Source organism: Malaclemys terrapin, chromosome 1 (genome assembly GCF_027887155.1).
Source record: "Malaclemys terrapin pileata isolate rMalTer1 chromosome 1, rMalTer1.hap1, whole genome shotgun sequence".
Taxonomy (NCBI): Eukaryota; Metazoa; Chordata; order Testudines; family Emydidae; genus Malaclemys; species Malaclemys terrapin.
The window spans coordinates 201,025,503-201,052,973 of NC_071505.1; the positions used below are offsets into that span (position 1 = coordinate 201,025,503).

Genomic DNA, 27,471 nt, shown 5'->3' on the forward strand with positions numbered 1-27,471 from the left:
GGGTTTTGTGAGCTGAATAAGTACTAAATTGAGGTCTCATGTAGGTGGAGGTTCTCTAAACTTCATTAACCCCCTTCAAGAAACTTTACTGTAGGTGAATACATAGGTGAATACAGTCTTTTGCCTGATGGAGCAGTGATGAGTCAAGACGGCTGCAAAATGTACTTTTACCAACAACATGAAGAGTCCATTCTATTTTACATACTTATATGGACCCCATTACCATAGTATGTAAGGCCTGGTCTACACTTAAATTTAGGCCAACATAGCTATGGTCCATCAGGAGTCTGAAGAATGCACACCATAGCTATGCCAGCCTAGCCCCCAGTGTAGATGCAAATAGGTCAATAAAAAAATGCTTCCGTCAATCTAACAACTGTCACTCAGGGAGGGGGCATCCTATAACAATAGAAAAACCCCTTCCATCAGTGTAGGCTGCATCTATATTATGGGGTTATAATGACATAATTAAAGTGCAATAGCTATACCAATATAGACCCCATAGTGTAGACGCACCCTTACAGTCTCACAATCTTTTACTGTATTCATTCTTACGCCACCACTGTCAGGTGAGGAAGTACTATTATCCACATTTTACAGATCGGTAACAGACAGATTAAATGACCCACCCAAGCTCACACAGAAAGTTTGCAAAAGAGCAGGGAATTGAACCTGTCTCTCTCAGGTCCTAAGCTAATGCCCTAATCAGTGGACCATCTTTCTTCTTGAGTATCAAAGATTTCAAATCAAATATGTATAAACTGAATACTAACTGAAGCTAGGTTTGTGGTATTCCTGGTTGCCCACAAAAATAATCTTTTCCAATTGTTATCGTAACAGGTGAGATGACGACTTCCTAAAATTTAACAGGCTCTCGTGTACTTTTACTTAACAGGACAGTTCTAACTCTGTCAAAGTCATATGGGCCCATGCTGTCAAGCGGAGATAGCATGGATCCAGATGACGAATTTGACCTCTCTGCTGAGTCAGTAATTCTGGAATTGCAGGAAGAAACAGTAAATTGTTCTGTGATAGTTGTAGTATATACTCCTGGGGGAATTCTGCGTCACTGCACATGTGCAAAATTCATGTCCCCCGAAGACTTCTTTGCTTCTCCGCAGAAAAATTACTTCTGGCAGGGAAGAAAAGGGAAGCTGTAAGAGCAGTCACATGCCCCTCCCTGGCAGCACAGGCACGTTGGTTTGGGTGCCTGGAGCAGCCAGTAGAGATGTAAATCACCACCGGGAAGGGGGTCCATGTGTGAGAGAGAGAGAGAGAGAGAGACTGAGACTGTCCCTCTCACTCGCTATTGCAGCACACCTGGCGTGGAGGGGCAGGGCTTCGGGGTGTTTCTGAGGAGGTAGGTGTGGGGCAGGCTCTGTCCCCTCACACAGAGCAGAATGTAGGAGCCTGTCTGCTTAGTGAATTATTTCCACTCTCTTTGTGAATTCCCCCAGAAGTTTAAAACTTTTACACCTATTTTATGACTCCTTTACATTGTCAGAGTGGTATTAAAGACAGTCTGGCTTTATAAATGCTTCTGGTGCTTTAGTGATTAGGACTGGTCTACATTTTTGGACTGAAAAAATTTCCTATCAAAATGTACTCCATGAACTGTTTGCTGCTGACCTTTCTGGAGAGGTTAATATAAATTGTGTGTTTGATTCACCTGCCCTCACTTGCCTATATTGTAACACTGAGCATATGACTCCATATATTTGTTGACTAAACTCAAAATAAAGGGTGAAACCTAGCTTCATTACTATTAGGCAAGGGGGTTTGCTCTCTACTCCCATTCTCTATCCAGTGTATTGTAATTTAAATAAATTACTGAAATAATTGAAACCAGAGTGATTATATTGTGTTATTTTGACAAATAAAATGTGCAGAATTTTGCAGAATTTTAAAACATTGTGTGCATCATCTTTAGAATTAGATGAATTTGGAAAAAAAAGGGATGGGGAGAGAAGAACTACAATGCATTCTCCACTCTAGTTTACAAGAAACGTTTGAGATAGACTGGTTGTCTGCTCTTACTCTGGAGCAAAACCAGATATTGGATATTTGGAGTTGTATTTTGTTGTAAATAAGACTTTCTCTGGATAGCTCCACACAAGGAGATGTTCCTGAGTGACCAACTCATGCTAATTGTGCAAGTCTCTGCTGAGTTGATCTGACAGTATATTGTCCTTGTCTGTAAGGTGGACAGCAATAGGATAAATCTGGTGTATTATGCACCACTCTCAGATAATTTTGGCCTCTTTGCACAGCTAGCTGGAATGTGCTCCCCCTGCTTCTTCATGTGAAATATCACTGTACTACTGTCAGTAACTACTTGAACTATTCTGCGAAGCAGATGAGGGAGAAAAGAGCAACATGTTGGGCTCTGATTTCCTAATTATAACACGTTGATATGGAGCTTTTTCTCCCATAAACTCCAGTGACTGATTCTTAAATTATTTCAATCAGTTCCACACTCCAGACTGAAAGAATCAGAGGTGGCTATGAAAGACAGAGCTGGGTTGTTGAATTCAACTCCTTTGAGGACATTGTGACATGCAGTCCACCATATAAGGGTTAGGGACACACCCTAGGTAGTGTCAAATTCATAAATATGTTGCCTATATTGGCATATATAGCATCTTGCTAGCCAATGCTGTAGAAGCCTCATCTTTAAATGAGCTTAGGGAGTTACATATGTCACTGAAGTCATAATGCCCATCAAACTAAGGAAGAACACTGTGTGAAATGAGTTTTCCTGTAGTACTTCTATTGCTATAAGGATTTTTAAATATCTTTCTTCTGGAAGAAAAACTGTATTTTTGAGAGTCCATAACAGCCCTAATAAAAACTATAATTTGGATTGGAAGGTGTGTCTTCCACTATCTTGAACCCCAGTGTTTGGAATAGAGTCATGACTGTGTCATATCTTTTGCTAGGTCCTTCTATGAGGATATCCTAATAAGCCAATCATCCGAACAAGTAGAAGTGGATGCCCCTACATCGCAAATGTGCTGCTGCCATTGAAAGGCACTTTGTGAACACGTAGGGTGCAGTAGACATGCCAAACAGAACATCTTTGTATTGGCGATGATGTTTTCCCATAACCAACCATAGGTATTTTCGATGTGAAGATCTGAGATATGAGAATACGTACCCTCTAAATCAAGAGGTCCCAAACCAAGCGTGGGTGTTTAAGAAAAGGATGATCAGAGGTAGGATAAGGATGAGGAATTTGAACTTTCTGATGAAAGAGTTAGCTTCCAAAGATCTGAAAGGGGTTGGGAGACATCTATAATTCTTTGAGATCAGAAAATACATGAAATAAAATCCCTTCCCATGAAACTCTTTAGGAACTTCCTTTATGGCACCTGACTCTACTAATGAATGAGCTACATGTTAGCAAGTTCTTGTGAGAAAAATCTCTGAAGAGGACTGGTAAAGGAGGTGCGAGTGTGTTGATTTGAATGGGATAACTGTTGGAGAAGATGCCCTCCTCTGCTGTTCCCCATTCCCCCCTCCCCTGCAGCCTCAGCTCACTGCGCCACCGGCACAATGCTCTGGGAAGCAGGGCTGTGAGCTCTTGCCAGGCAGTGCAGCTGCAGAGCCACAGCCTGACCCAGTGCTCTGTGCTGTGCGGTGGCGTGGCTGGCTCCAGCTGGGCGACACGGCTGCCTGTCCTGGCGTTCTGGGCAGCGCGTCTGTACCGCCGCCAGCCACCAGTGCTCTGGGCAACGGGGTAAGGGGGCAGGGAGCTGGGGGGGGGGCGTTAGATAGAGGGCAGGGAAGTTTGGGGTGGTGGTCAGGGGGGCAGGGGTGTGGATGGGGTCAGGGCGGTCAGAGGGTGGAGAATAGGGGGGGTTGAATGGGTGCAGGGGTCCAGGGAGGGGGGCAGTCAGGAAAGAGAGGGGAGATTGGATGGGGTGGTGGGAGGCAGTCAGGGGCAGGGGTTCCGGGGGGCGGTCAGGGGACGGGGGGGTGTGGATGGGGTAGGGGTCCCGGGGGGGGCGAGAAGCAGGGGGGATTGGATGGGGGCGGAGGCCAGGCCATGCCTGGCTGTTTGGGGAGGCACAGCCTCCCCTAACCAGCCCTCCATACAATTTCGGAAACCCAATGTGGCCCTCAGGCCAAAAAGTTTGCCCACCCCTGGGGTAGAGGCATGAGAGGACTCCAAATGGACACTACTACTAGATGGTGCCACTGGTCCAAGCTGCACCATTACCACATCCAAAGAACACGAATGTGTAGACGTCACTCAAAGAATAACTCTGTTTTTGACAATATGATTTTTAACCAGATGATGCATCTTTACAACCATGTTACACCTACAAAATCAAAGTGGTATGAAAAAGGAAATCCAGTCACTCTAGCAATGACTTCTGGCCAACTAAAGCAGTAGAACCGACATTTCAAATACAGTTATGCCAGCACTGATCACTGGTGGGTACATCACCATGGGGACCCTGATTGTGGAGCAAAGATTAAATAAGTGAGGAAGAAGGGAAAAATATTGGAGAAGCTCTTACATTCACAAGACTTAATCAAATATCAAAACAAAAAGCAGAAACTCTTGTGGCTTCTTTCCTCCTAAATGATTTTTCTAACTGGATACGGAGTGATTTTGTTTAATTACAAATATTAATATGGACTTTAGTTTTAAGGTTTTAGGATTTTAGTTGGAAAGAAAATATCAATTTACCTTTGGTGATCGTGGGTCAGGAGGACGGGCGTAAAGTTCATCTTCAGCCAGTTGAACTCCCGCAGGAACTGTTTCAGAGGGACGTGTACCATTGTAGAGATGAAATTTGCAATGAGGATTTAAGGCCATTGCAAGAAGTTCAAGAAGAGGAAACCAATCTTGGGACAGTTTGGCCACACATAGCTCTACTAGACGGTGAGTGTTGTTAATAATACACCTCTATTAAGAAAAAGATATTTAACAGTTTTGGCAGATGACTGAAATGTAACAAATTACAAACTGTATTACTGCATTCATAGAAGCAAAGTTACAAAATTGCTTTCTTTATAAACCTTTGTCCTTTGCTTTCTCAAAAAAAGTTGTCTGAGCTGAAGCTTTCATGCCTATTCTCATAATTGAGGAGGGGGTTAAACAAAAATCTGAGCTAATCTTCTCAGTGTTTGCGTTATCAGTGGTAGGAGAAATACATATTTTTTCTACTTCAATTTTTTTCCAGACTTATTTACTCACCAGTAACTCCACAACCTCAAATTTGGCTAGTCCTTAATGAGAGGAAAATTTTAGTTGTTAATGAGCATGCACAAATCAGCGAAGTTTCTAAAGTGTTTACCAAGACATAGCTCCATGCGCCTGAACTATATAACCAGGAGCCCAACAAGGGATTGCACTGATAAACACAGGAAGGGGACCTTGATACCCCATCATACCAGGCCCTAAGTTTTATTTCTTTTCAACCCAAACTTCTTCCTAGCTCAAATGTGATCTCCTACTAACCCAATCTCTCTCCCCCTACAGGTCAGACCATGAAGCTGTGAGGAGTGAAGGGAAGGAAGGAGGAAATGTATTTGCCATAAGTCATGGAGTTGTGAAGAACTGGCAGAAGGAAGCTGATTTTCAAAAATTGTTCATGGCTGCAAATAAGCAGATGGCCTCTGCAGTTCCATCACTGTTTAAACTTATTTGCTTTTCATAAAATACAATACAAACTTACATGAATCTCAAACTTCCACCCGCTCACCGCCTCATCTGTAAGGATTTTTGTGAAAGATATTGTTAGCCCATCTCGAAAAAATCTCTGACATGCTTCACTTTTAACATCAAGGCCTGTTTAAAAGAGAAAAGGGAAAGATCAGTTAATATATTCCATTTTACTGGTTGTCTACAATGCTCACTTAACATTAAAAATAGTCATATTTTGGACTTACACTTTTCACATCCATGGATTTCAAAGTGCTTTACAAAAAATGAAGATTTAAAACATTGAGTAGGGTAGCTATTATCAAGCTCCTTTTACAGACTGGTAAATAGGCATGGGGGGAAAATGGGTTTGGTGATTTTCCTACTGGATAGTGAATCAGTAGCAGAACTAAAAATGAAATACAGCAGCTCCGACTCCCAGTCCCCTACTCTAACCACTAGACTGCTTTCTCTCTATTTTTAGATCTCAGCTCTTAATATTCGAACAATTTCAATATACATTGAAGAGTTTCTCAGTTGTAGATATTTCCTAATAAAAGGAATATAGCCATGCAAACTAAAAAAGGAACAGCATTCTAAGGTCAGAAAGTGTCAAAATTCAGTAACTAGACATTAAAATTACCAATTAATTTTCCCTTCTCCCATCAAATTTCACTTAACATTTCAGCTTCAAAGTTTTATTTAAATTACAATGTAAACTTTAATTTGGTGAAACTGATTAATTCCAAAAAATAATTTTTGATAGAACAGCCTTTTAAATAGTAGGTCCTATATTTAAAGTGCTTTAAAAATTGTAAATGTTTTCTGCTCCCTTGAGACTTAAACAGTCTTTTGGGCATGACAAATCAAGATTACAAAACCACACCCCTTCCACTCCTCCTTTTGTTTTGTACACACGTCTTTTGTCTCTTCAGTTTGCTGTTAGTGGTAAAAACCAGCTTGCAGGGTACATAAGCAGGGCCATATTTACAACATAGACACTAAATGCCCATCCCTAGGGCCCCAGCATCCTTGGGTCATGCAACTGTATCAAAACTTTGGATTTCATGGGGGGGGGGGGGGGGTGTTTACGGGTACCTGCCCTCACAATTACAAAGAAAAATTGTGAAAACATGATCAGAGTGCAACAAATGCAGAGAGAGTACTCAGGTCTGTAGAGAGCCTGAAACAATGGCTCTGAGAGGGGTGGACTTCCCCATACATCTCAAAGGAGTGTTAATTCTAAGACCCACCACTCTGGTAGGTCTCACCAACACTATCCCAGCAGAAGACTGTGTGTGGCAGGGAAAACTAGAGTTGGCCCTGCTCATTCACCCAAATAGATACAAGCACCTGCAGGGGTAAATACTAGAGGTCCCCCTTGCGGCTACTCCTGCCTCTCCAGGGAAGGGGAGGGGAAGAGAGGAGAAGCCTAATGCAGTTCCTGCACTGAACTCACTCCAAAGCAGTACCTAAGAGCTATGCTAATGAAGGAGACAAAGTGAAACTGATCATCAACAAAAACAGTGAAATTGGCCATATACAAAATTAAAAAATACTGCACTCTTTCAGTTGTATTAGCTTTCAAGGTTACTTGAAACAGTAGACCCCAAATTTTCACACACAAATGTGATTTTTAAGTTGACATTATCTCTTTAAAGTTCATTTTTCATTTGAAAATAACTCAATTCTGGGGACAGAAAAGAAAATATATTTTCAATATACTGAGTCACACATACATTGAATACAACTGTTTTCAGAAAATGAGTTCAAACAAATTCATTCAGGGAAAGCAATGGCCTGTATTATACAAGAGGTCAGACTAGATGATCACAATGGTCCCTTATGGCTTTATCTACAAATCCATGAAAATAGGAATTATGCAAATATAAATTATTACATTAATAGGCTAGAGGTTGTATCCTGCACTGTAACTGTGCAGGACGGGTTTCATTTTCAGTCCTGGAATCACACTCGTTATGCAATGTAACACGCCCAGCCTCAGAAAACAGTGACCAACCAATCACGGGAACCCAGAAAATAAATAATTCCTGTTCTAGTCAATCTAGATGAATAATGAGCAAGACATGTGGCTTCAAAAGAGTAACAGAGAAGATATAAGCTTGGGAACAGGAATTTCCCTCCCCCACAATTCAACAGAGATTCAAAGAGCCACCCAGAAAGAGAGCTAAATTCAGGGAGCTGGCAGTAACTCCTAATACCTTCCATTATAAAATATTCTTTAATTCTTGTGATTTTTTGTGAGAAACTAACACCTCCACTGCAGCAGGTCTTTGAAATTCAGCAGAAATAAAGGGTTGAGTTATAAGTTCTTAAAACTTGACATTTCCTTTCCTCTTGCTTGCACCACTCGGGAAAATTTTAGCAACATGAAAAAACAACTGAACACTATAGAGAACCAGGCCCATACTACAAAATCATGAGCTGAAACAGCACACCCCATAATGGGAACACCCGGCAGCTGTCAGACCAACTGTAGCAGGGTTTTGTGGGGGAAGCAGAGCATAAGAGCCAGGCATAATTTTTTTGTTGTAATATAGGCTATATAGCTCAATTAACAACATTTTTTTGGGGGGAGTAGCTGCCACTATTCAAAAATACTGTCCCTAGTTTTAGTTATTTTATAATTATTTAATAATGAGTTGACAGGTACCATTCTTTCAATAGGTTGCTTCTCCAATCTCAGAAAAACCTCAGACAACCACCAGAGTGCCTCTTTAAACTAAGACTATATTGTCTGCCTGAAAAATAGTTTTCTAAAAGATTAAAAATAGAGTAAATAGTACCATCAGACTGCCAGTACCACAAAGTATTTAAATGGTCCAGTCATCCTCCTCCTATGTTTCCCCCAAATTAGCAGGAGATAATAATACCAATATAACCACCTCATTTTATATAGCACTCTTCGTCAGTAGTTCTCAAAGTCACTTTATAGATAAGGACTCAGATGGAGGGATGAAGTGACTGGCCCATGTTCGCACAACAGGACAGTGGCTGAGTCAGAAATGGAACTCAGGTCTTGAATCTCAGTCCAATGCTCTATCCACTAGGCCATGCTGTTTCTCAAAAAACATGCAACAAAAATAGTTTTGTGGCGTAATAATCTAGTGGGCTTCCAAAACACATTTGGTTCCTCTGCTCTAAAGTTCTGGTGAGCCACAGATCTCAGTGCAAAATTACGTCAATGACAATATTAGGATCACAGTTATCTTTCAATTTCAATTCCTTCTTCCAGTCCTCATCCTCTCTGTATCCATTCCAGCAAATATCATTTGGATTTAAAGAATAAATCCACATATGGGTGGTAAGATACCTAAACTCACATAATCTCACTGAAGAAGACATACATTTCCTGCAGTTTAACAGAAAGGTTGCATAATAATAATCATCATTCTTGGAGTATATTGCCCCTGTATTTCCACACTTTCGAAGTTCAGGACCATTTAGCAAAAGAGTGCCCCACTTCAGAACAGGTAAGCACCTCACTCATAAATCTGACTGTTCAGAGTTATAAAAGGGACAAAAGTCTCAGCCATTCTCCATTACTTCAATGAATGGGGAAAGATAGGAAGTGTGCACATATACGCAACACACTTAACAGTTCCTGGTAACCTCTCTTTCCACTTGTGGGAAAGTAGCCTGCAGCATAAGCCCCAGGGGTGGAATAACGAGCGGTAACGAAAAGCAACTGTAGAACATATGCCTAAAATTGATATTAGAACTAGATGCTAAATTCAGCAATATGGTGCTTAGAACATATTGTATAAATGGAGCTCCAAACTGCAGCTTTGCAGATCTTCTTCAGAAGGGTAGGGAGGTGTGTGAAAAAGAGTTCCCAAACGGATTGTCAAATTTGTTACCTTGTGGTGGAGTGTGTAGGTATGGTCTGTAGAGCAGCTGAAGAAGCTGTCTGTCTATATTTGTTTATTTGCTACACTACTGATGGTGGTGTGATTTTTTTTTAAAGGCAGACATAGCTGCTGCCAGCACCCAAAAACTTCTCAAACTAGAAACTAGAGGATTTTTTCCTACCAGCATGCTGAAGCAGCAGACCCAGAGATGTAGCTAGCTGCATCTGTCAAATTTTTTGAAAGGTAGCATTTGTATCGTCATTGAACAAACGTGACCTCTTTAGAGATCTTCTATGCTCACTTGAAGATTTCAGCCAGGCACACACACGTCTACCAAAAGTCAATGGCAACTGCAGTCCGAGAGAACATATCAACTGCACAATAAGACGCATGCATCATATCCTACCTTTGCTCTACACTGCAATAAAAGACTCACCACGTGGCCACGGCTGGACCTGGGTCTGCTGATTCAGGCTCCCAGGGGGTCAGGCTGCAGGGTTATAAAACTGTAGTGTAGAAGTTTGGGTTCAGGCTGCAACCCAGGCTCTGAGACCCTGTGAATTGGGAGTGTCTCAGAGCCCATTCTTGAACCCAAACATGTACATTGCAATTTTTTGTCTCGCAACCCAAGCCCAAATCAGTTATCCCAGCTTTGAGACTCTGTGTCAAGGGATTTTTATCGTGGTGTAGACATACTCTAGATATTTTTGGATTAATACAATTTTTCTCCAGCAGGTGCTTCAAAACAGATGACTAACATTCGTACAAAATAATTCCTGCAGGCCAGAACTGCCTGCTGACAACAACCTTTACTCCTTGGCAATTCTAGGAGTAAATATTTATCAATAAGGTCAGTTCCTCCTAGTCCAACTACCCAAGGGTAAAGAACAGGCAATTTTATATTTCAATAAAAATATATTTAAAACAATACTATTCTTCCTCTAAGGCACCTTAATTCACCAACTACTTTCTCTGTGAATTTACAGAGTTCTCATCTATAGGGCCTGGAAAGATTACTTTGAAGAGGCTGGGAGAAGCATGTAAGAGACATTTGTCACTCTGACCTAACACAACATGTTGAACACAAAGAACACAATCTTGAGGGGAACTGTCCTAGACCCAAATAAGTTAGACAAGACAAATAGCATCTAACTATAGGATTCTAATTTTTTTGGGTCACAGTTTCTAATTGTTCCAAATCTTATTTTCTAATATTATCTAAAGTGTCTAAATGTAGATTTTGAAGAAATGTTTTTAGCAAGGTATTTCTCAAAAATTTTCGGAGGAAAAAAATTAAACCTCAAAGTTAAAATATAAGAATTTGTCAGGAAAATAGACCTGATCAGGTCTGATATGCAAGTAAAAATACAGAAAACAAGTGGGAAAAGACCAATAATACTTATTTTATAGCTGTGGAGTCAGTGTTCCCCAGTGCTTGTGTCAAGGCAGAAAACTCATAGCTATGCTGTTTTTAAAAGATCTATGCAGCTTTTCATGCTAGTCCAGGTTTTGGGAATCTTGGATTTCAATTTATTAAAGAAATAAAGCTCCAACAGGAATACGGAGGACCTTTAAGGAGCCAGATTTACACATTCCTCTAGCAACCATTCATTGCATTTTCAACTTACCTTTTTTACTAAGATCAATAGCAGCTTCTAGAAGAACTTCTAACTCCCCTTTCGGCAACACAGGAACAACCCATCGAGGTCTGAATTTTTAAAAAAGTACTGCATTTTAATTAGGTTTCTGAAAAGAAATTAAAACATATCTTCCCCTTCATTATGCCCTTAGGTTAGGATAAAAGTGTAAAATCTACTTTTAACCCACTAAAGAGGGCTCAACTTTAGAAAAAAATTGCCAATCCCCATCTCTTTTCTTATTTCCCTCCCATCCGCAAATATGCAATCTAATGCACGAACACGAAGAAAGATCCAGAAATTTTGATGGCAATGTTAAGAGATTTTACCTATAACCCACATGATTAGGAAGAGTGCATCAATCTTAAAGTACCTGTTGATCATGTCATCCAACTTTGCCAGATCTGTGTGTGGAAATGCGGGCTCCTCATCCTCAAGTTGGGGTGGGGCATCCCCTTGACCCTGCTCATCAGGAGGGGTAGCTGGGGAATTCTCATTGGAAGAATCAGGTGAAGAAGTCTGAATTAAAAACATTTCAAGGATTTAAATTAAATATTGTATGCACAATATTCATCCTATTTCTCAGATACTGTAGTAGATGTACATCATTTACTCTTGGCTTCCTTTTTTCCCTTTAAATTGCATTTGAATTTTGAAAGCAAACAGAGAACGTCAATAAAATGTTAAAAAAAAGGACAAAAAAACACTAAATATGACTATTTAAAGCTTTCAGAATTTCTTAACTAAAATTATTTATTAGTCAAATTAAATATTTTCTTTAATATTCAAGTAGTCTAAAAACAAAGCTAGTTTCCTGGAAGATGGAAAATGGTATCATTTGAAACAAAGTTGGCCCATGATTTTGTTCTTAGTGGACTAGTCAAGAGCCTCCCTGAAGGGGAATGTTGACTTGGCGCATGGCAACTAGATTGTATTGAATCCAGCCAAGATAGCTGGCTTATACTGAAACGAGACTGAATCAGTGATGGTTGGTAAGCACTCCCAATACGAATTCTAAGCTCTGGTTGTATGGATCACAGATAGTTGATAAGGCAAATTACACACGGAGTACACAGGTCTTCCTCTGATCATGAAGAACCACATACTAAAGATTTCTAGTATCAGAGGGGTAGCTGTGTTAGTCTGAATCTGTAAAAAGCAACAGAGGGTCCTGTGGCACCTTTGAGACTAACCGAAGCATTGGGAGCATAAGCTTTCGTGGGTAAGAACCTCACTTCTTGCATCTGAAGAAGTGAGGTTCTTACCCACGAAAGCTTATGCTCCCAATGCTTCGGTTAGTCTCAAAGGTGCCACAGGACCCCTCTGTTGCTTTTTAAAGATTTCTATTTATATAACCTGTTTGGTGTTGGTTATACCCCTGCTCGCTCTTGTGGGAATTCGGTAACTGCCACCCAAGCCTTGATTTTCTTTTAACATGACTATTGTTATTCCATCTTCTACAGTTTGCCAGCTGCAGGCAACGATTTCTTTACTGGTCCAAAATGCAGCAACATGTTTACTTGCTGAAGTGAGCACATATGAACTTAACATTCCTTCCCTTCCTTCTCGCAGCAGTTGCCAATATATTACAAACCACCAATATTAATCATGATTTAAATCAAGCAGGAACCTTGATTTAAATCTACTTTAAACTTGTTTTTACGTGTGCACTTTAGTTATACTCCTAAAAAGAGATTAATTCTAATTGGTTGGTACTACCATTTGAACATGTTGATCTGCAACTAAACAAAGCCTTTACACTAAATATGGTATTTATTTTTGCTAACCAGGATCACATATGTTTATAGATATTTATTTAAGCAATTCTATTGCTCAACATATTTAGTCATAGTCTTAATTTTTATATTTTTTCAGTATGTTAGAAAATGATGGGGGACGCATTTCTTATTTACCAGATAACATTTTTACTCCAAATTCATCATGTCATGATATATTTGGATGGAAACTGATGTTCAATTAAAAACACAAAGAAACAGCACTTTAAAAATTATTATTAGTTAAATAAAACTACCTTAAATGTGCTAAGAAAATATCAAATCATTTTTTTATTTAAAACTGATTTATTAAACAAAAAGTATTAACTGTACTTAGTGAGTTGATTTCTCCTCAGAGCATTCTGTGCCAAAAAATAAAAATTCTGCACCAAAAAAACAAAAATTCTGTGCCCAATATTTAAAAATTCTGCAAATTTTATTTGTCAAATAAATGTGAAGGCTCCAGTACGGCATTGGGAAGCAGAGGCCACTGGCTGCACAAAGGTGGGAGATCACTATGCAACTCCCCCCCCCCCCCCCCCCCCGAGGACATGGACTCAGAGGTGAGGCGTCACCCAACGCTGACACAGCGCAAGGACCCTGCCCCTCTGTGTCAGGTGTGGGCAGGCAGGCTCAGCAAGGCAGGATCCAAGTGTGGAGAGGCTTAGTGTGGGGGACCCAGGAGTGGGTTGAGGCGGTCCTGGGTGCCAGCAGCTCAGTGGGGGATCCAGGTGCGGGGGGGATATGGATGTGTGGTGATAGAGCTTGGCAGAGGAGTCTGGGTGTGGGGAACTCAGTGGGGGGGGCCAGATACTGGAGGAGTGGGGTGGGGATCCAGGTACAGCTGGTTGGGGCTTGGTGGGGTGGAGATCCAGGTGGCTCGTCAGGATTGTGCAGGGGGAGCGGGGCTCCTCAGGGGAGTGGTTGAGTGCGGGGGGGGGGGCAGGTGAGGCTCTGCAGGAGGGTCTGGCTGCACTGGGGTTGCGCAGATGGGGGAGCAGCTCCCTGTACAGGGATCCCTTCCCTCCTGCAGCTGAGGAGCAATGGGTGCAGGAAGTGGGGGGTGGGGGTAGAAGAGAGTTGGCAGAGCTTCCTGCAGCTGGGGGAGAAATCTGGGGTTGGGTCTGACCCAGCCCCAGATGCCGTGCAAGGGAAGAGGAAGTTCCGTCCTCCCCAGCCTAGCTGGGACTGGCAGCTGAGCCCGGCACAGGGTAGGAGCCTCCTGCCCCACAGTGATTTACCTCTCTGCCAGCTGCCCTGGGCACCTGAAACATACTGCTGGGATGGGTCACATGACTGCTCTTGTGGCTTCCCTTTGCTTCCCAGTTAAAAAGTTATTTTTCTGTGGGGAAGCAAAGAAATCTGCAGGGGACAAATACTGCACATGCGCAGTGGCGCAGAATTCCCCCAGAAGTAAAGTAGATGGACTGTGTCATCATTAATGCCTAAAGACCATTAAAAATCTGTCCCTGTCCTTCAAAGTTTTAGAATTAGATCTCATCCTCTTCCATCTGTTTTTTATTCATAGGCTGAATGTTTTCCTGTTTCTTCTACTGTTTTTCCAACTTTGAATGAAGAAATGAGGAAAATATTCTCTCCACCTGCTACCTAAACTGAAACCAAAAGTAATACAGGCGAAAGGTTTTCTGCACAACAGAAACAGAAAGTACTTACATCTGGAAAAAAAAAAAAAATACCAGCATTCGCTCCACTGTAAAGACTGAAAATAATATACTTAATGCAGCATATAACATTGTAACATTTAAATAGCTTGAGTTGACCTCAAAATTTAAGATGTTTTCCCAAAAACGGTATATACACACACTTGAAAAAGCAGTACCTTTTAACTTATTACAATTGGGAAGGGTTCATTGATGCAGCATTTTTTTTCCATTTAAATTTTAACAGATTATAGTAAGTTTAGAACTTCCGTTTGTCAATTTCAAATTTAATTTAACACAGGTTTATACTGTAAAAGAAAAATGTATTTAATTTTTTAAAAATCCAGTAAAAGTTAACTTATTTTTAAAAATAGATTTTTATCCACATTGCTTTTCTGACACCAAAAAGTATTAAATAGCTGAGAGACCAGGCTTGGGTTGATATCCTTCCCAAGAACTGTATTCCTCTTCAAACTAGCTCTTGGTTCCATCACTTGCACTCTTAATTAATGCCTAAATATGGACTGAGGACCTAATTTCAGGCATAAATGTTTTAATAACTTAAAATGTAGTAATTAGCATATTTTTACACTTCATTGCAGTTTTCCTTTAACTCAAGGTTACGGAACGCTTGCGCAATTACAATTTCAACTTTAATACAGCATGAATGTAGTTTCATATAGTCTCTTCGCTTAGATCAGAATTTAGTCTTCCAATAATGCCAATAGCAAATTAATTTTAAAATTCATTCAATCACCAAAAAAATATAGTAAAGATTTCATTACTTCAAAATTGAACTAAGCAGTTGTCCTTTATTCAAAATATTTGCATTGCTGTAGTACCCATAGGCCTCCAACAGCATCAGGGTCCTGTAAATTAGGGTTGCCAATTTTGGTTGGACGTATTCCTGGAAGTTTCATCATATGACAATCTGTAATTCCTGGAGATTCCAGGACAATTCTGGAGGGTTGGCAACCCTAGTTGCTGCACTGAACACGCTATATAAAAATGAGACAGTCCCTGCTCCAAAGAGCTAAAGAAAGGGCAAGATAGCAGAAGGTGCAGAAACATAAGAGGAGGTGAAAGAACAATCAATCTTTCTTTCCTGTGTAACTTGGTACCATGTTGGATCACTGAAAATAGAAGAATTTCTCTTTTTTCCCCCCTTTTCTTTTTTTTTTTTTTTGGATCAATTTTTTTTTCTTTTTTTTTTTTTTCTCCCAATATTTGTTGCTAACTTTTTGCATTTCTACTAAGCAGAGCCAATCAGTGGAATAATTTCACTCAGATTTTCATGCACTAGAACAATACTACAATGTTTGGGTTGCAAATACTTCAGGGATGTTTTCAAACCAACAACAAATATAAATGAAAATAATTTTAACATTTCTATTTGTTTTGAAAAAATCATTACACAAAAACTTAAGTTGTCTGGGCATAAACTTTCTGAATGTCACATTAATGTCTATCAGCATTCTAAACCCCATTTTATTACGTAACTTACAGTACTTAGAATCTTAGCCATGTTAAATTGCAGCCTTCAATTCCCTTCAGTATTTGGCATGGCGAAATTTGCATACCTATCAGCCTATGTGTTAATAACTTTAATTCTGACACAAGGCGACAGATTTTAGTTTCAAATGCTTTCAGTCACCTATACCCACTTGACCAACAACACAGGACGCACTCTTCGCTATTCCTGAATTTTAGGCCCTGATTTATCTTCTCCGCCACACTCAAATCTAGTTCTCACTTGTACTATTTAAAGTCTCATCTTTGCTAAAGAAAATTCTGTATCATTTACATTTGGGGTATTTTTATTCCCCACAATTGGGCATTAAAGTCTAACAAGTATGTTCAGTAGCATACGTTTCTATACACTGACCTATTCATTTGCGCCAAGTTGCGGATGACCACATCTACAGGTGACAAGATAATTCAAACTTGATGCAATCCTTGGTCAGTATGGTGAGACTACCATCAAAGATGCAATTATGAAGGTGGGTTTTGACCTGGATTTCTCTTCACTAAGAACACTTCATATTCACAGCTGTTTTGTAGTCAGATCATTTTTACTCACTAGTGACATGGGTCAGACTGAAACCAAATTAGGAGAGATTGTCTCTTGCCTTGTCTACTCCAGCCTCTCTTTTCTTAAAATTTCCTATCATTCTTACTATCAGAGCAACTCTAATGGTATAAACAGTGGGGAAATACTAAGGAAAAAAAAATCTAAGGAAGACAAGGCCACACTCATTACCAATGCATGAATCACTGAAGACCCATTTACCCTAAATTACTTGTCATTAAAGGAATATTGTCAACTTAAATTTGAAACAAAATTTAATGTTTGCAAAAAAGCTTTAATGCACTAGTAACAGACTTTTCCACTGTTTTTAAAGATTCCAGTGAAAAAAGGTCTGAAATTTGTTAAAGTTGTTTGAAACTGTGAAAAGGGGGAAGTTATTCATTGCCCCTTACTACTCTGAAAAAAAAAAAAAAAATTCAGGTAAACAAGGATCAATTTTTTCTATTCTCCATCTTAAGATCAACAGGTCTGCTAACAATGGGGTTTTTTATAGCAGTGTAGATTCAGGGAGGGCAAAATTACATTAAACTATATACTGGACTTAACCCAATTCTCTGATATGAGAGGACTACAGCATGAAACCCTCTCCTACCACATGCAACTCTGGCAGATATCTGGACCCTCAGCTTGTAAATCCTACAGAAGGTGTGAACTGCCAACTGCTTTTCAACTTATAGCATTTGGAAAGGGACCATCCTGATACAGTATACTTGTATTGTTCAATCCATTTTAAGATGACAGGTAAGTTAACAAAATGGGTTCTGACTTGCAGAACTGCTTAATGAAAGGAATATAAACAGACCCATGGTATGCTAGCGTTCTTCATGCAGACAGTTTCTGCAAGCAAGACAGGAGAACTATTACCTGTGAACTACGAAAAATGAAGCTGATCTCCAGAATAAAGCTTAAGACGCTCCTATATGTTACTTTACCCAAACAGAAGGTACAGCACTTCTCTTATGCAGAGGGCCCCCAATTCTGAAACCATTCTGGTGGATGTATCAGCCATTAAGGCATCAATTTTAGTGAATAAAAACAAGTATCTCTCTTCCTCAAGGTAGAGGGGTCAAAAAGGTGTTTCAGAGTGCTGAGTATCAAGCTGACATCACAAAATCTGAGATAGGTGTATCAGACGTGGCATCTGACATCCTGGTAAGCAGACTTTTTTGCCCAAAGTAAAGACACTTGAAAGGGCAGGTTACTTCATCCACATGGTATTTTATCTAAAGGCAGCACCTTCTGCAGTACAGGGTCGCCTATCACCATACTGAGGCAGTTGTTCAGCAGTGACTCACCAACAGACTTCCAACAAAGTACAAACTGACCCTGCTTCAACGAGACATAAAATTATACCCTAAGGAAATTTTGAAAGAATTACCTGGAAAAGTAATGCTGCAGAACTACTATTGTCTTTCTAGGCAGCTTTACTAACAGCATTAGCATCATACCTGATTCTGTTGGAGGGGAGGCTGAGACTGTCCATCAGGAGCCTGGCCCTGGCTATCATTCCCTCCTACTGGAGAGCCACGGGTCGTGGCTGTCATACTCGACACAGGGCAGATCTTTGCAATTTTGTCTGCTTATGTAGTTGTCGTGAGAGAAGAAATTATAGTCCGCTTAATAAAGTTGAAGTACCAGCATATGTCTGCCTTAAAAAGCTCCAACTCAAGAACAAGCCATCTTGCAGAGACCATTGCATAACCTGAAAGAAATAAAAATATTAGAATATATACAAACATTTTAAATCCACATCCATGAAGAAACAAAAGTATCAAGTCAAATACAACTTTAAAGTAAGAAAACTTACTCTTATTTCATATAGCATATACTCACTGGGAAGGAGTATTAACTAAACATTTACTCATTCTTGACAGAAGACAACATTTCTAATAGTCTATAACTATTGTATGCTACATGTAAAGCTATATGAGGATTAGCATCAAGACTATAGAAACTGAAATCTGTTCAGAATGCAGCTGCCCACCTTTTAAGCAGGAGTGTATTGTGAAAAGAACATTCCAAAAGAAAAGCAAATATCACCCTCCTCCTACATAAAAATGGACACAAAAGTAACTTCAACCAAAACTCTCCAAACCACCAGTAAGGGATCCAGTAGTTCTTTATTTGCCTATTCCAAATATGCTGATATATTACAAGAATATTTTTATTTGAAGTAATTTTCTGTAATTTGATGCTCATTGTATACGTTTTACTTATGCTTGTTTTTAACTGCAAATAATCCTCCAATTTCTGCATTTTTACTATTTCATACTGTTCTTTACCTTTCTGATTAGCCATACCAGTCATTCATCTATTACATAGCAGCAAAAAGTTAGTTGTAGCCTTGACAACTGTATTTTAAAATTCTTACCAGCTTTCTACTATTGATTACCTAGCTGTACTGTTGAATTCCAGCCATCTTATTCTGGAATGCATCTATATGCACTTCCTGAATTTCTACAGTTAAAGCTTACTAAGGGGTTGATTTGGGCCAACTGGAGTGTCTTCAAAATCTGAACCAGTGTAAACTGATGCAGGGATGGTTCTCTGAATCTGCAAATACCCTGAAATAGCTGCAAGGTCTGAACTGCCCATATGTTATGTGGATTCCATGGAACGGTTTATTAGATCTATGTTGTCACTGAGTTATTTTGCTCTTGGGTTCTGTTTACTAGTGTATTTATACTAAAAGACTGTCAAATATGTCCAAAGCTCTGAATGGGCACACATGTTGTAGAGTACTAAAAATAGAAATATTCACCTCTACAGCATGTTAAATGAAGGCTAATATGGTTGTCTAAATATAAATATTTCACTGTTGATCAAAGCTCACAGCAAAGAGGGATGAACATACTATGAAGATAGGCACAAACTATGAGTAGTAGAGCTGGTCAGGCATTTGTCAACTATATATTTTTGTGTCAGAAAATGCGGATTCGTCTAAACTAAAGCTTTTGGTAGAAAAGTGTTGGTTTCAGGGAGAAAAACCACCCCAGAATACCTAATGCCCCAGTGGTGAGGGACTCCCCCAGTATGTGGAAGACATAGGTTCAAATCCTGCCTGATTCAGACCAGGGACTTGAGCCTGAGCCTCCAACATCCCAGGTGAGTGCCCTAATCACTGGGCTAGAGAGTTTCTGTGAGTGACTCTGGCCTAACGTGACCTATTTATACAAAGTAGAACAGCGCCAACAGGAGAGAAAAAAAAAAAAAAAAAAAAGAGATGGAGACAACAGTTCAAGTCCCTGGGCTGAAACAGGCAGTGCAGGGATTTGAACCAGTGTCTCCAAAATCCCATCAAGCTATCAGCTATTCTGAGGTGGGGGAATCATTCTCCTTTTCACAAAGAATTTCAGTAAGTCTCAGTTTTGTTCCACGCTGGAATGGAAACAAATGTTGAAAATTCAAATTTTTTCATAAAACAAATGTTTTCCGGCCAGCTCGAATGATGAGTGGAGTTCCACTTTGGCATATTGTTTTGGTATGGCAAATGGGCAGAACTTTGTGGACAGCTCATGGGACAGTACTCTTAATTTTTCTAATCGCACCCTTGTGGTTTCCAGACCACACCAGATAGCATGTGTTGTATCCAAAACACTACCAAAAATGGGTCCCTTAACAGAGTCAAGGGACAGCACCTTTTTCTTTCCAGATGGAAGACAGGAAACAGAGCTCCACTGTCCTCACACTCTGCTTCTGAAAAGGAATGGAACTTCACTATCTTTCCTCTCCTTAGCTTTCCAGCCTTAACAGAACCACAACATAACCTCGACTACCTGAATGACAGCATGGTAGGATGATGATTTTCTGAACAAAATTAAGGGAATCTTCAATTTAAGAGACACTGGAGACATAATCCTTTACCAGACAGTTTTGGATAAACTAAGTTGTATGAGAAACAAGTGCATTTATTTTAGTATAAGAGATACATAAAGTATAATATTTCAATGTATTTAAGGTTAAGGAAAGTATGCTTTTAAAATTATATAGAAGATTTCCATATCGTAGATTTCTTGAGCACCTTCCATCCGAGATTCCCAAGCCTGGTTTATACTTAACTTTTAGGCAACATAGCTATGTCCATCAGGAATGTGTGTGGGGGGGGGGGAAGATTTGCTTAAAGATGCGACCTGCTACTACTACTATTGTGGCTCCCTAACCCATGGGTCAGGACATGATTTAAACATGTCTAAAAGTCATTCTACAACTGGAAAATGCTCATCCAGAAAGGTAAGAAATGACATGCTGCTGACACCACTGTTAAGAGCTAGTCAGTTTCCTAATGATGTCTATGAATTGGGCAGTATGATATTCTGCAACTACTGTTGACATACACTACACTGGACCCAAAATGATACCTGCAACAATCATCTAATGTCAAAAGCCCATCTGAAAAATTGTTCCAAATAGACAAGACTCATCAAGGTTCTCACTCGCTACGGAGAACAACTGCAGACAGACCATATGAAATCTGCAGATGCCAGACGGAAGTTTGTTGAAGATTTTGTAGCAGTCTGTGCTGAGGCTGATATCCCATTGGAAAAAAATGAAGTAGCGTTGACTTTTCCCTCTTAAAACACTGCAGGCAGGGAGGGGGATTTGCCTGAAAATGAAGCAGCATTCAACAGATTCACATGACACGTGTTTATCAGGAACACATGGTGGCAGTGAATGCTGGCCAAAATCCATGGGAAAAAGATTGCAGTGGTGATCGATGAGACAACAGATATCCAAGACGGCAGTGTGCTAAATATTGTCATAGCTAAGTTTTTTTTCTTTTACTATGACAACAGATCCTTAAGCAGATTTTTTATTATGGGTACACTGGCCTTTAGGAAAACTTTTGTTATCGTTAGGAAAGACTAACCACTTTAAATCATAAGTACAGATAATTTAAGAAAAAAATGTTTAATATCCTGTAACTTTAAAATAACCTTAGCCAAAAAAAAAAATCCACCACATTGGGATTCTGGAGCTATTCTATAAAGTGCTTGTTAATAATTTTATCAAACATTTCATATTTAATATGCATTGCAATGCACCTGTATTATGCCTGTATAATAAAAAAATCCCTTTAATATTAAATAATAATTATTTTGAAGCTGGATTTTTTTTCCATTACTGAATTTTAAGTTTCTTTAATGAAATCCTCCAGTAACAAACAAGTAGAAAATTTATGACAGAATATTTTTTTTTCCAGGAGTTGAAGATCACTACTATTTGACTGATGTTCTATTCATGGACAGCTGAAACCACTCCACATTCTCACAGGCTTTATGAAGTCAATGAATAGGGACCAGCTCAGCTTCAATGATGTCTCAGCAGTTGAACTGACAATGCAGCATACTGCATCAAAGCACACAGAGAAGCACCGAAATGTGTCGTGCCCAGTGTACGTGACATATCTATGTCACATAATCAATTTGATAGGTGAGACATGGCAGCATTTTCACTTCTTTAGTGGTGTGGCATTTTTGTTACTTGTATGAAAACTGCGATCTTCAAAAAGCCAGCCAGAAAGTGAAGATGGGTTGCTTTTCTTAAGTCCAAAGACGACATGCACACCATGAAGATCCTCCCCTGAAGTAGTACACACAAGATGGAATAGCTGGTTTCAGGCAATAAAATCATGCAGAGCACACTGAGCTCTATCAGAACGTTTTTGAAAAAAGAGAAGTCATCAACACAGGCTGTGACAAACCTTTAGACATTACTTAGCAATCAGGAGAAATCAGACTTGCTGAAACTTAAGACAGCTTTCCCCAAACTGACAACAGCACTGACCATCTCTGAGGGTACCCACTGCCCTAAAACTGCCTTAGCTATCATTATTATGGAAGACCTGAGGTCGGTCTTGATTACTGGAACAGCCAAAACTTGTGGGTTTGGTGAAGAAGCATCCAAGAGGATGACGACTTCATCACTTAAAAAAAAAAAAAAAAGAGAGAGAGAGAAAGAGACAGGCAGACAGAGACAGAGGTATATATCCTGGACAATCTACATGAAACCTATCAGCTTGCTTTTACCAAATTCTCCAAACACTAGGATGTCCATCCAGCAAAAGACATGCATCGCCTGATCCGTTTGTTTGATCCCTGGCAATCACTACAGATGCAAAACATTGATCAGTAAAGCAATACACCATCTCTTGCCCACCCCTCATCAGAATTGTGTGAACAATGGCTGGTGTTTCTGTGCAGCACTCAGAGTGAGCCCAACCCAGATCAACTGGATCTCTGGCGCTTACTGGAAGATAAGAACGTAAGAACATAAGAACAACCATACTGAGTCAAACCAAAAGCCCACCTACCCCAGTATCCTGTCTTCCGACAGTGGCCAATGCCAGGTGCCCCAAACGGAATATCTGTTCAGTTCATTCATCAAGTGATCCATCCCGTCGCCCATTCCCAGCTTCTGGCAAACAGAGGCTAGGGACACCATCCCTGCCCATCCTGGCTAATAGCCAAAGATGGATCTATCCTCCAAACTTATCTAGTTCTTTTTTGAAGATTATAAAGGGACGAGTGCCTAAAGTAGCAGACATTGCTCTACCTTGCATCTTCTTTCCTGTCAGATTTTTAGACACAAAGAAAAGCTTTAGTAAATATGAAAATCTACTTACAGACAAGAGGGAATCACTTTCTGAAGATAACGCTCAAAGGATAACCATAATGTACCACAATGAAGATGTCTGCCAGAGATAGCAACAATAATGACATTTAAGTTTGTCAATTTGTAATGCTACTCAGCAATAAACTGTTGGTTTGATAATCTGAAATTTAATCAAATTTGAAATTAATTTAAACATTCCTTCAGAATATAAGAAGCTTGAAAATTAGAGTTTAATTTAAAATGGCAACAATGACTGCTGCAAGGATGAATTATTTTATGTTTAGTGCATTTTTTGTTTTTTAATTATGAATTCAGTTACATTGACACTGTAAGAGACTCTTACTTCTGTGGACTTCTTGTATTACTGTTCAGCAATGTTAGTTTGGTCATAGGAACCGAGTGCTACTTTAAAAAGGCGATTTAAAATGTGATTTAATACTTTTACATATACTGTATATCTGCAGGATATTTTATTTAAATTGTAGGGTTTTTTTTAAATCAGTTTTTCCCCATTGCAATCCAATTCTGAATATTTTTATGAATTTATAGTAAGGATACTTAATTGTTGTCAATGTATCCAAACAATTTTGATTTAAACAACCCTCTTAAAAAATGGAAAAAACAAAATCGGAAAATAATAAATCCAAAACCCCATCACAATAAAACTGATTTCATAGGGCCTGAAATGTCACCGGTGTTCATAGTTCAAGACAGGGGTTGTATATCCATAGCAGCAGCACACAGAGGCCTAAAATATAGCATGATGAAAGGTTGCACCCAGGTGTACTAGGAACCTGTCTTCCAACAGGAAAGTTTACTGGTTTGGGCCTCATTAAGGTTCCAATGACCCCAATCCTTTCATGTAGGGATTAAAATTAACCATGTTTTGTTTATACAACGTTCCAAGAACTGAAAGGTGAACATATTCCTGAAAGCCAAAATCTAGACACAGAAATTAATGCCCTAGCATCCCAGAAAAATAATTATGATATCCAAGCATTTGGTGAAAACTGGTAGTGCTAGAAGAATGCCAAAGTACAGAACACTATGTTATTTGGTAGATGTCTTCCATTATACTAGCCAAGCTATATTAAATGATAGAGACCAAAACATGAAAGTAGGCATCTTTCAAAGCTGATCATCAAGTGTGCGGATTGAAACTGCAATTTGCAAATTGCAATGCAACTGAATGGGCAAGACCCCATAGGTAAAAGGAATACTTCTGGCTGGGTGGAAGTCAATAAGTACTGTTTGTGGCACCTCAATGGGAAAGGCATTCTCTTGTATCAATCCTCTGAGGGATAACATATCTGAGCAGCAGCAAACCACACGTGAAGAAATCATGGTCAGCACTGCTTGATAGTTGGCTAAGGAATAAACCTTACACACCAATAAGCCCCTGTAATGAAAGTCTTTATCCTTAGATGTAAATCCATAGGTTCCTAGACTAGTGTTTCTTCCCATAAGCCAACGTTTGGCTGAATTTAAAAATGCTCAAGGAACTGATACAGACTGTCCGTCACGAAGAAGTTGTAAATAATCAAAGCTAGAGCTGCTCTGACTCCCTCAAATACAAAGCATGACTGCTCCACTGGATCCAAGGAGGTGCTTTCTAACACCAAGGTAGGGTTCAGCATCACAGGAACAGCACTGACCAATTCCATACTGTGGGAGGATGCTACAGTTTATAGCTGCCCACTCCATACCAGAGTCACTCCAGAATTGGACTCCAAAAAGTGCTCTTCTTGGTTTAGTACTGGAAGCAAGTTGCAGCAGCTAGTCAGTAATCCAGAGGGTCATCATGAACCTACTACAGGACTACAAAGGAGATAGATGGAGCATGTATGGCACTGGACATAAGTGAAGTAAATGCTGGTCTAGCATAACACACCAAACTGAAGTCTAACCCAAGAGAATTATTAAGAAAACCAAGAAATCTCCACACAGATCTCAATGTCCATCCAGAGTCATATTAAGGAGACGCTCTGTGCAATGATTGATCCTAAGCACCAGACTGTCTACCAACATGGACCTATGGATTTCCATACCACTTAGACTGGGCATGGACAACAGAGCTGGAATCCCTAAGCAGACAGATCTGGGCACCATCACCTCTTTGGTAAGCTCTGCTTCATAGGCAAACATGCTTGCTTCTTGGCACTGGACTCAACTGATCCAGAAGAGCTCTAGACATATAATGCTGCTCATGTCAGACATAGAACCACTTTGAAAGTGGCTTCACAACTGATGACATTGGACCACAGCACTGAATGAGTTGATCCAGATGGATCCAGAGAAGCTTGATGCTGCTTATGTCAGCAACAGAACTACTTTTAGCTCTCCAGAGATAACGGTTTCGGATCCTTGAAACCAAACTCTGACATGGAGGGGCCCATGAACCACAGTACAGTCTATGTCTGAAACTCTTATTTTATCTAAGATGTCCAAGTCAGAACTGTTGATTTAAACAATCTGAATCTTGTACGGTATTCCTATATTTAATAGCTGTTCAACAATGTGCCATTACCTTCATAGCTTTCAGTATCCTAGGGTAAGATGCTCTTTTTCCATTCCATGAAATCACAAAGTAAAAAAGTGGACCGGGTAGCGCTCCAAATTGTCAAGTGGAAGACCAGATTTCAATTCCCATTCCTGGGTCTGGCTCACACGACAGACAATGGAACAGAATGGCTGAAAAGGAAGCACATTCAAAGATTGAAAGGGATGAGTGCCTCACCTCTTTAAATAGAAAGTCCTCAAGCAAATGGAAGAACAGACTTCCTTCCAAACCTATATATTACAATGTAGGATCTAGGGGGTTGCTAAAGCAATAGATAGCCTTAATGATCCTTGAGATACTGATTAACAGAGGGAGAAGGGAAAAACTGCATCCTCAACTATACAGACGTCGTAATTGTGGCATTATGGTGACATCAGCATGCCTTAGTACACTGCAAAAAAGTACATAAATTACATGTTAATAAATTGCTTTTCCAACTCACAAAGCAGAGGAAAGAATCCAAAACTAAAAGATCCGGTGTAGAAATCTATGGAAAGTAGGGGGTTATGCACTCTGACCATTCCTATTTTGAGTTTGCACTTATTGGCTAACGTGGGTGAAAGCCAGAGATTCAGTTGTTCTAAAACTGAGACTGAAAAAAAGTTGGAGTTGCTGGGTTTAGGTGTCAGAGTTGCAGCTGTGTTAGTCTGTATTCGCAAAAAGAACAGGAGTACTTGTGGCACCTTAGAGACTAACAAATTTATTTGAGCATAAGCTTTCGTGGGCTACGCCCACTTCATCGGATGCATGCAGTGGAAAATACATATATATACACACAGAGAGAACATGAAACTGTGTGTGCGTGTGTGTGCGCGCGCGCTGTATTTTCCACTGCATCCATCCGATGAAGTGGGCTGTAGCCCATGAAAGCTTATGCTCAAATAAATTTATTAGTCTCTAAGGTGCCACAAGTACTCCTGTTCTTTTTGTATTTAGGTGGTAATAGAAGAGAAATTAGACCTTGGTCACATCTAAGTAAAACAAACTAAAGTTTGCAAGTTGGAAAAAAGCAACTGATGTTAGACAAGTTTGGCAAAGAAACAAGACAGTGGGAAAATATGTATACTACAACTTAAAAAATAGTGAGCTTCCTAATAGAATCTTTCCTACTAGAATAGCCTTCAAATTGTTAAAACATTTTTGAAATTTATGATTGTGCTTTCTACTTACTATGAAGACCCTTTCTTGTCTATCCTAGACTTTCATTACCAAATGTATGACAATGGAAAGAAACTGAAGAGATTTCTCTTCACCTGGGGCAAAATTTATAGCAAGTGACAACCTCAAAATAAAATTTAAAAAAAAAAAAAAAAAATGAAAGGAGTATTGCACATATACACATTTCAGACTGAGTAGGACTTAATCACATGCCTGATAAACAATACAATACCATGCTTTCATTTTGAGTTTTTCAGATCTACTAAGGGACAGCCTCCCACAGAAGTATTCTTGGCAATATAACTGGTTGGGAAATTTTGAAAAGTTCAGAAGTCTGACAAAAATACAGAAGGGAAAAAATTGGACATTTTTCACTGTTTTCCCACTACTTTCCAATCAGCTGTACTTGACAATCCAAGATAGATTAGGATCTTGTACCTTCCTCCCAGTG

General features: G+C 39.7%; 1 protein-coding gene across 4 annotated transcripts in view; it reads right to left on the reverse strand.

The window, feature by feature from the left end:
• USP9X (ubiquitin specific peptidase 9 X-linked) overlaps nt 1–27,471 on the reverse strand; it is a 217,540-nt gene that overhangs the window by 158,664 nt on the left and 31,405 nt on the right. For 3 of the 4 annotated variants that reach the window (XM_054005771.1, XM_054005769.1, XM_054005754.1), the window contains exons 2-6: nt 18,139–18,392; nt 11,539–11,684; nt 11,157–11,236; nt 5,691–5,803; nt 4,700–4,918 (exon numbers count right to left, since the gene is read on the reverse strand). In XM_054005771.1, coding sequence (XP_053861746.1) covers nt 4,700–4,918; nt 5,691–5,803; nt 11,157–11,236; nt 11,539–11,684; nt 18,139–18,234 — 654 coding nt within the window. In that variant the 5' untranslated portion in view covers nt 18,235–18,392. Of the gene's footprint in view, nt 1–4,699; nt 4,919–5,690; nt 5,804–11,156; nt 11,237–11,538; nt 11,685–18,138; nt 18,393–25,829; nt 25,846–27,471 lie in introns of those variants that run through there. The other variant, XM_054005763.1, reaches the window with a different exon arrangement.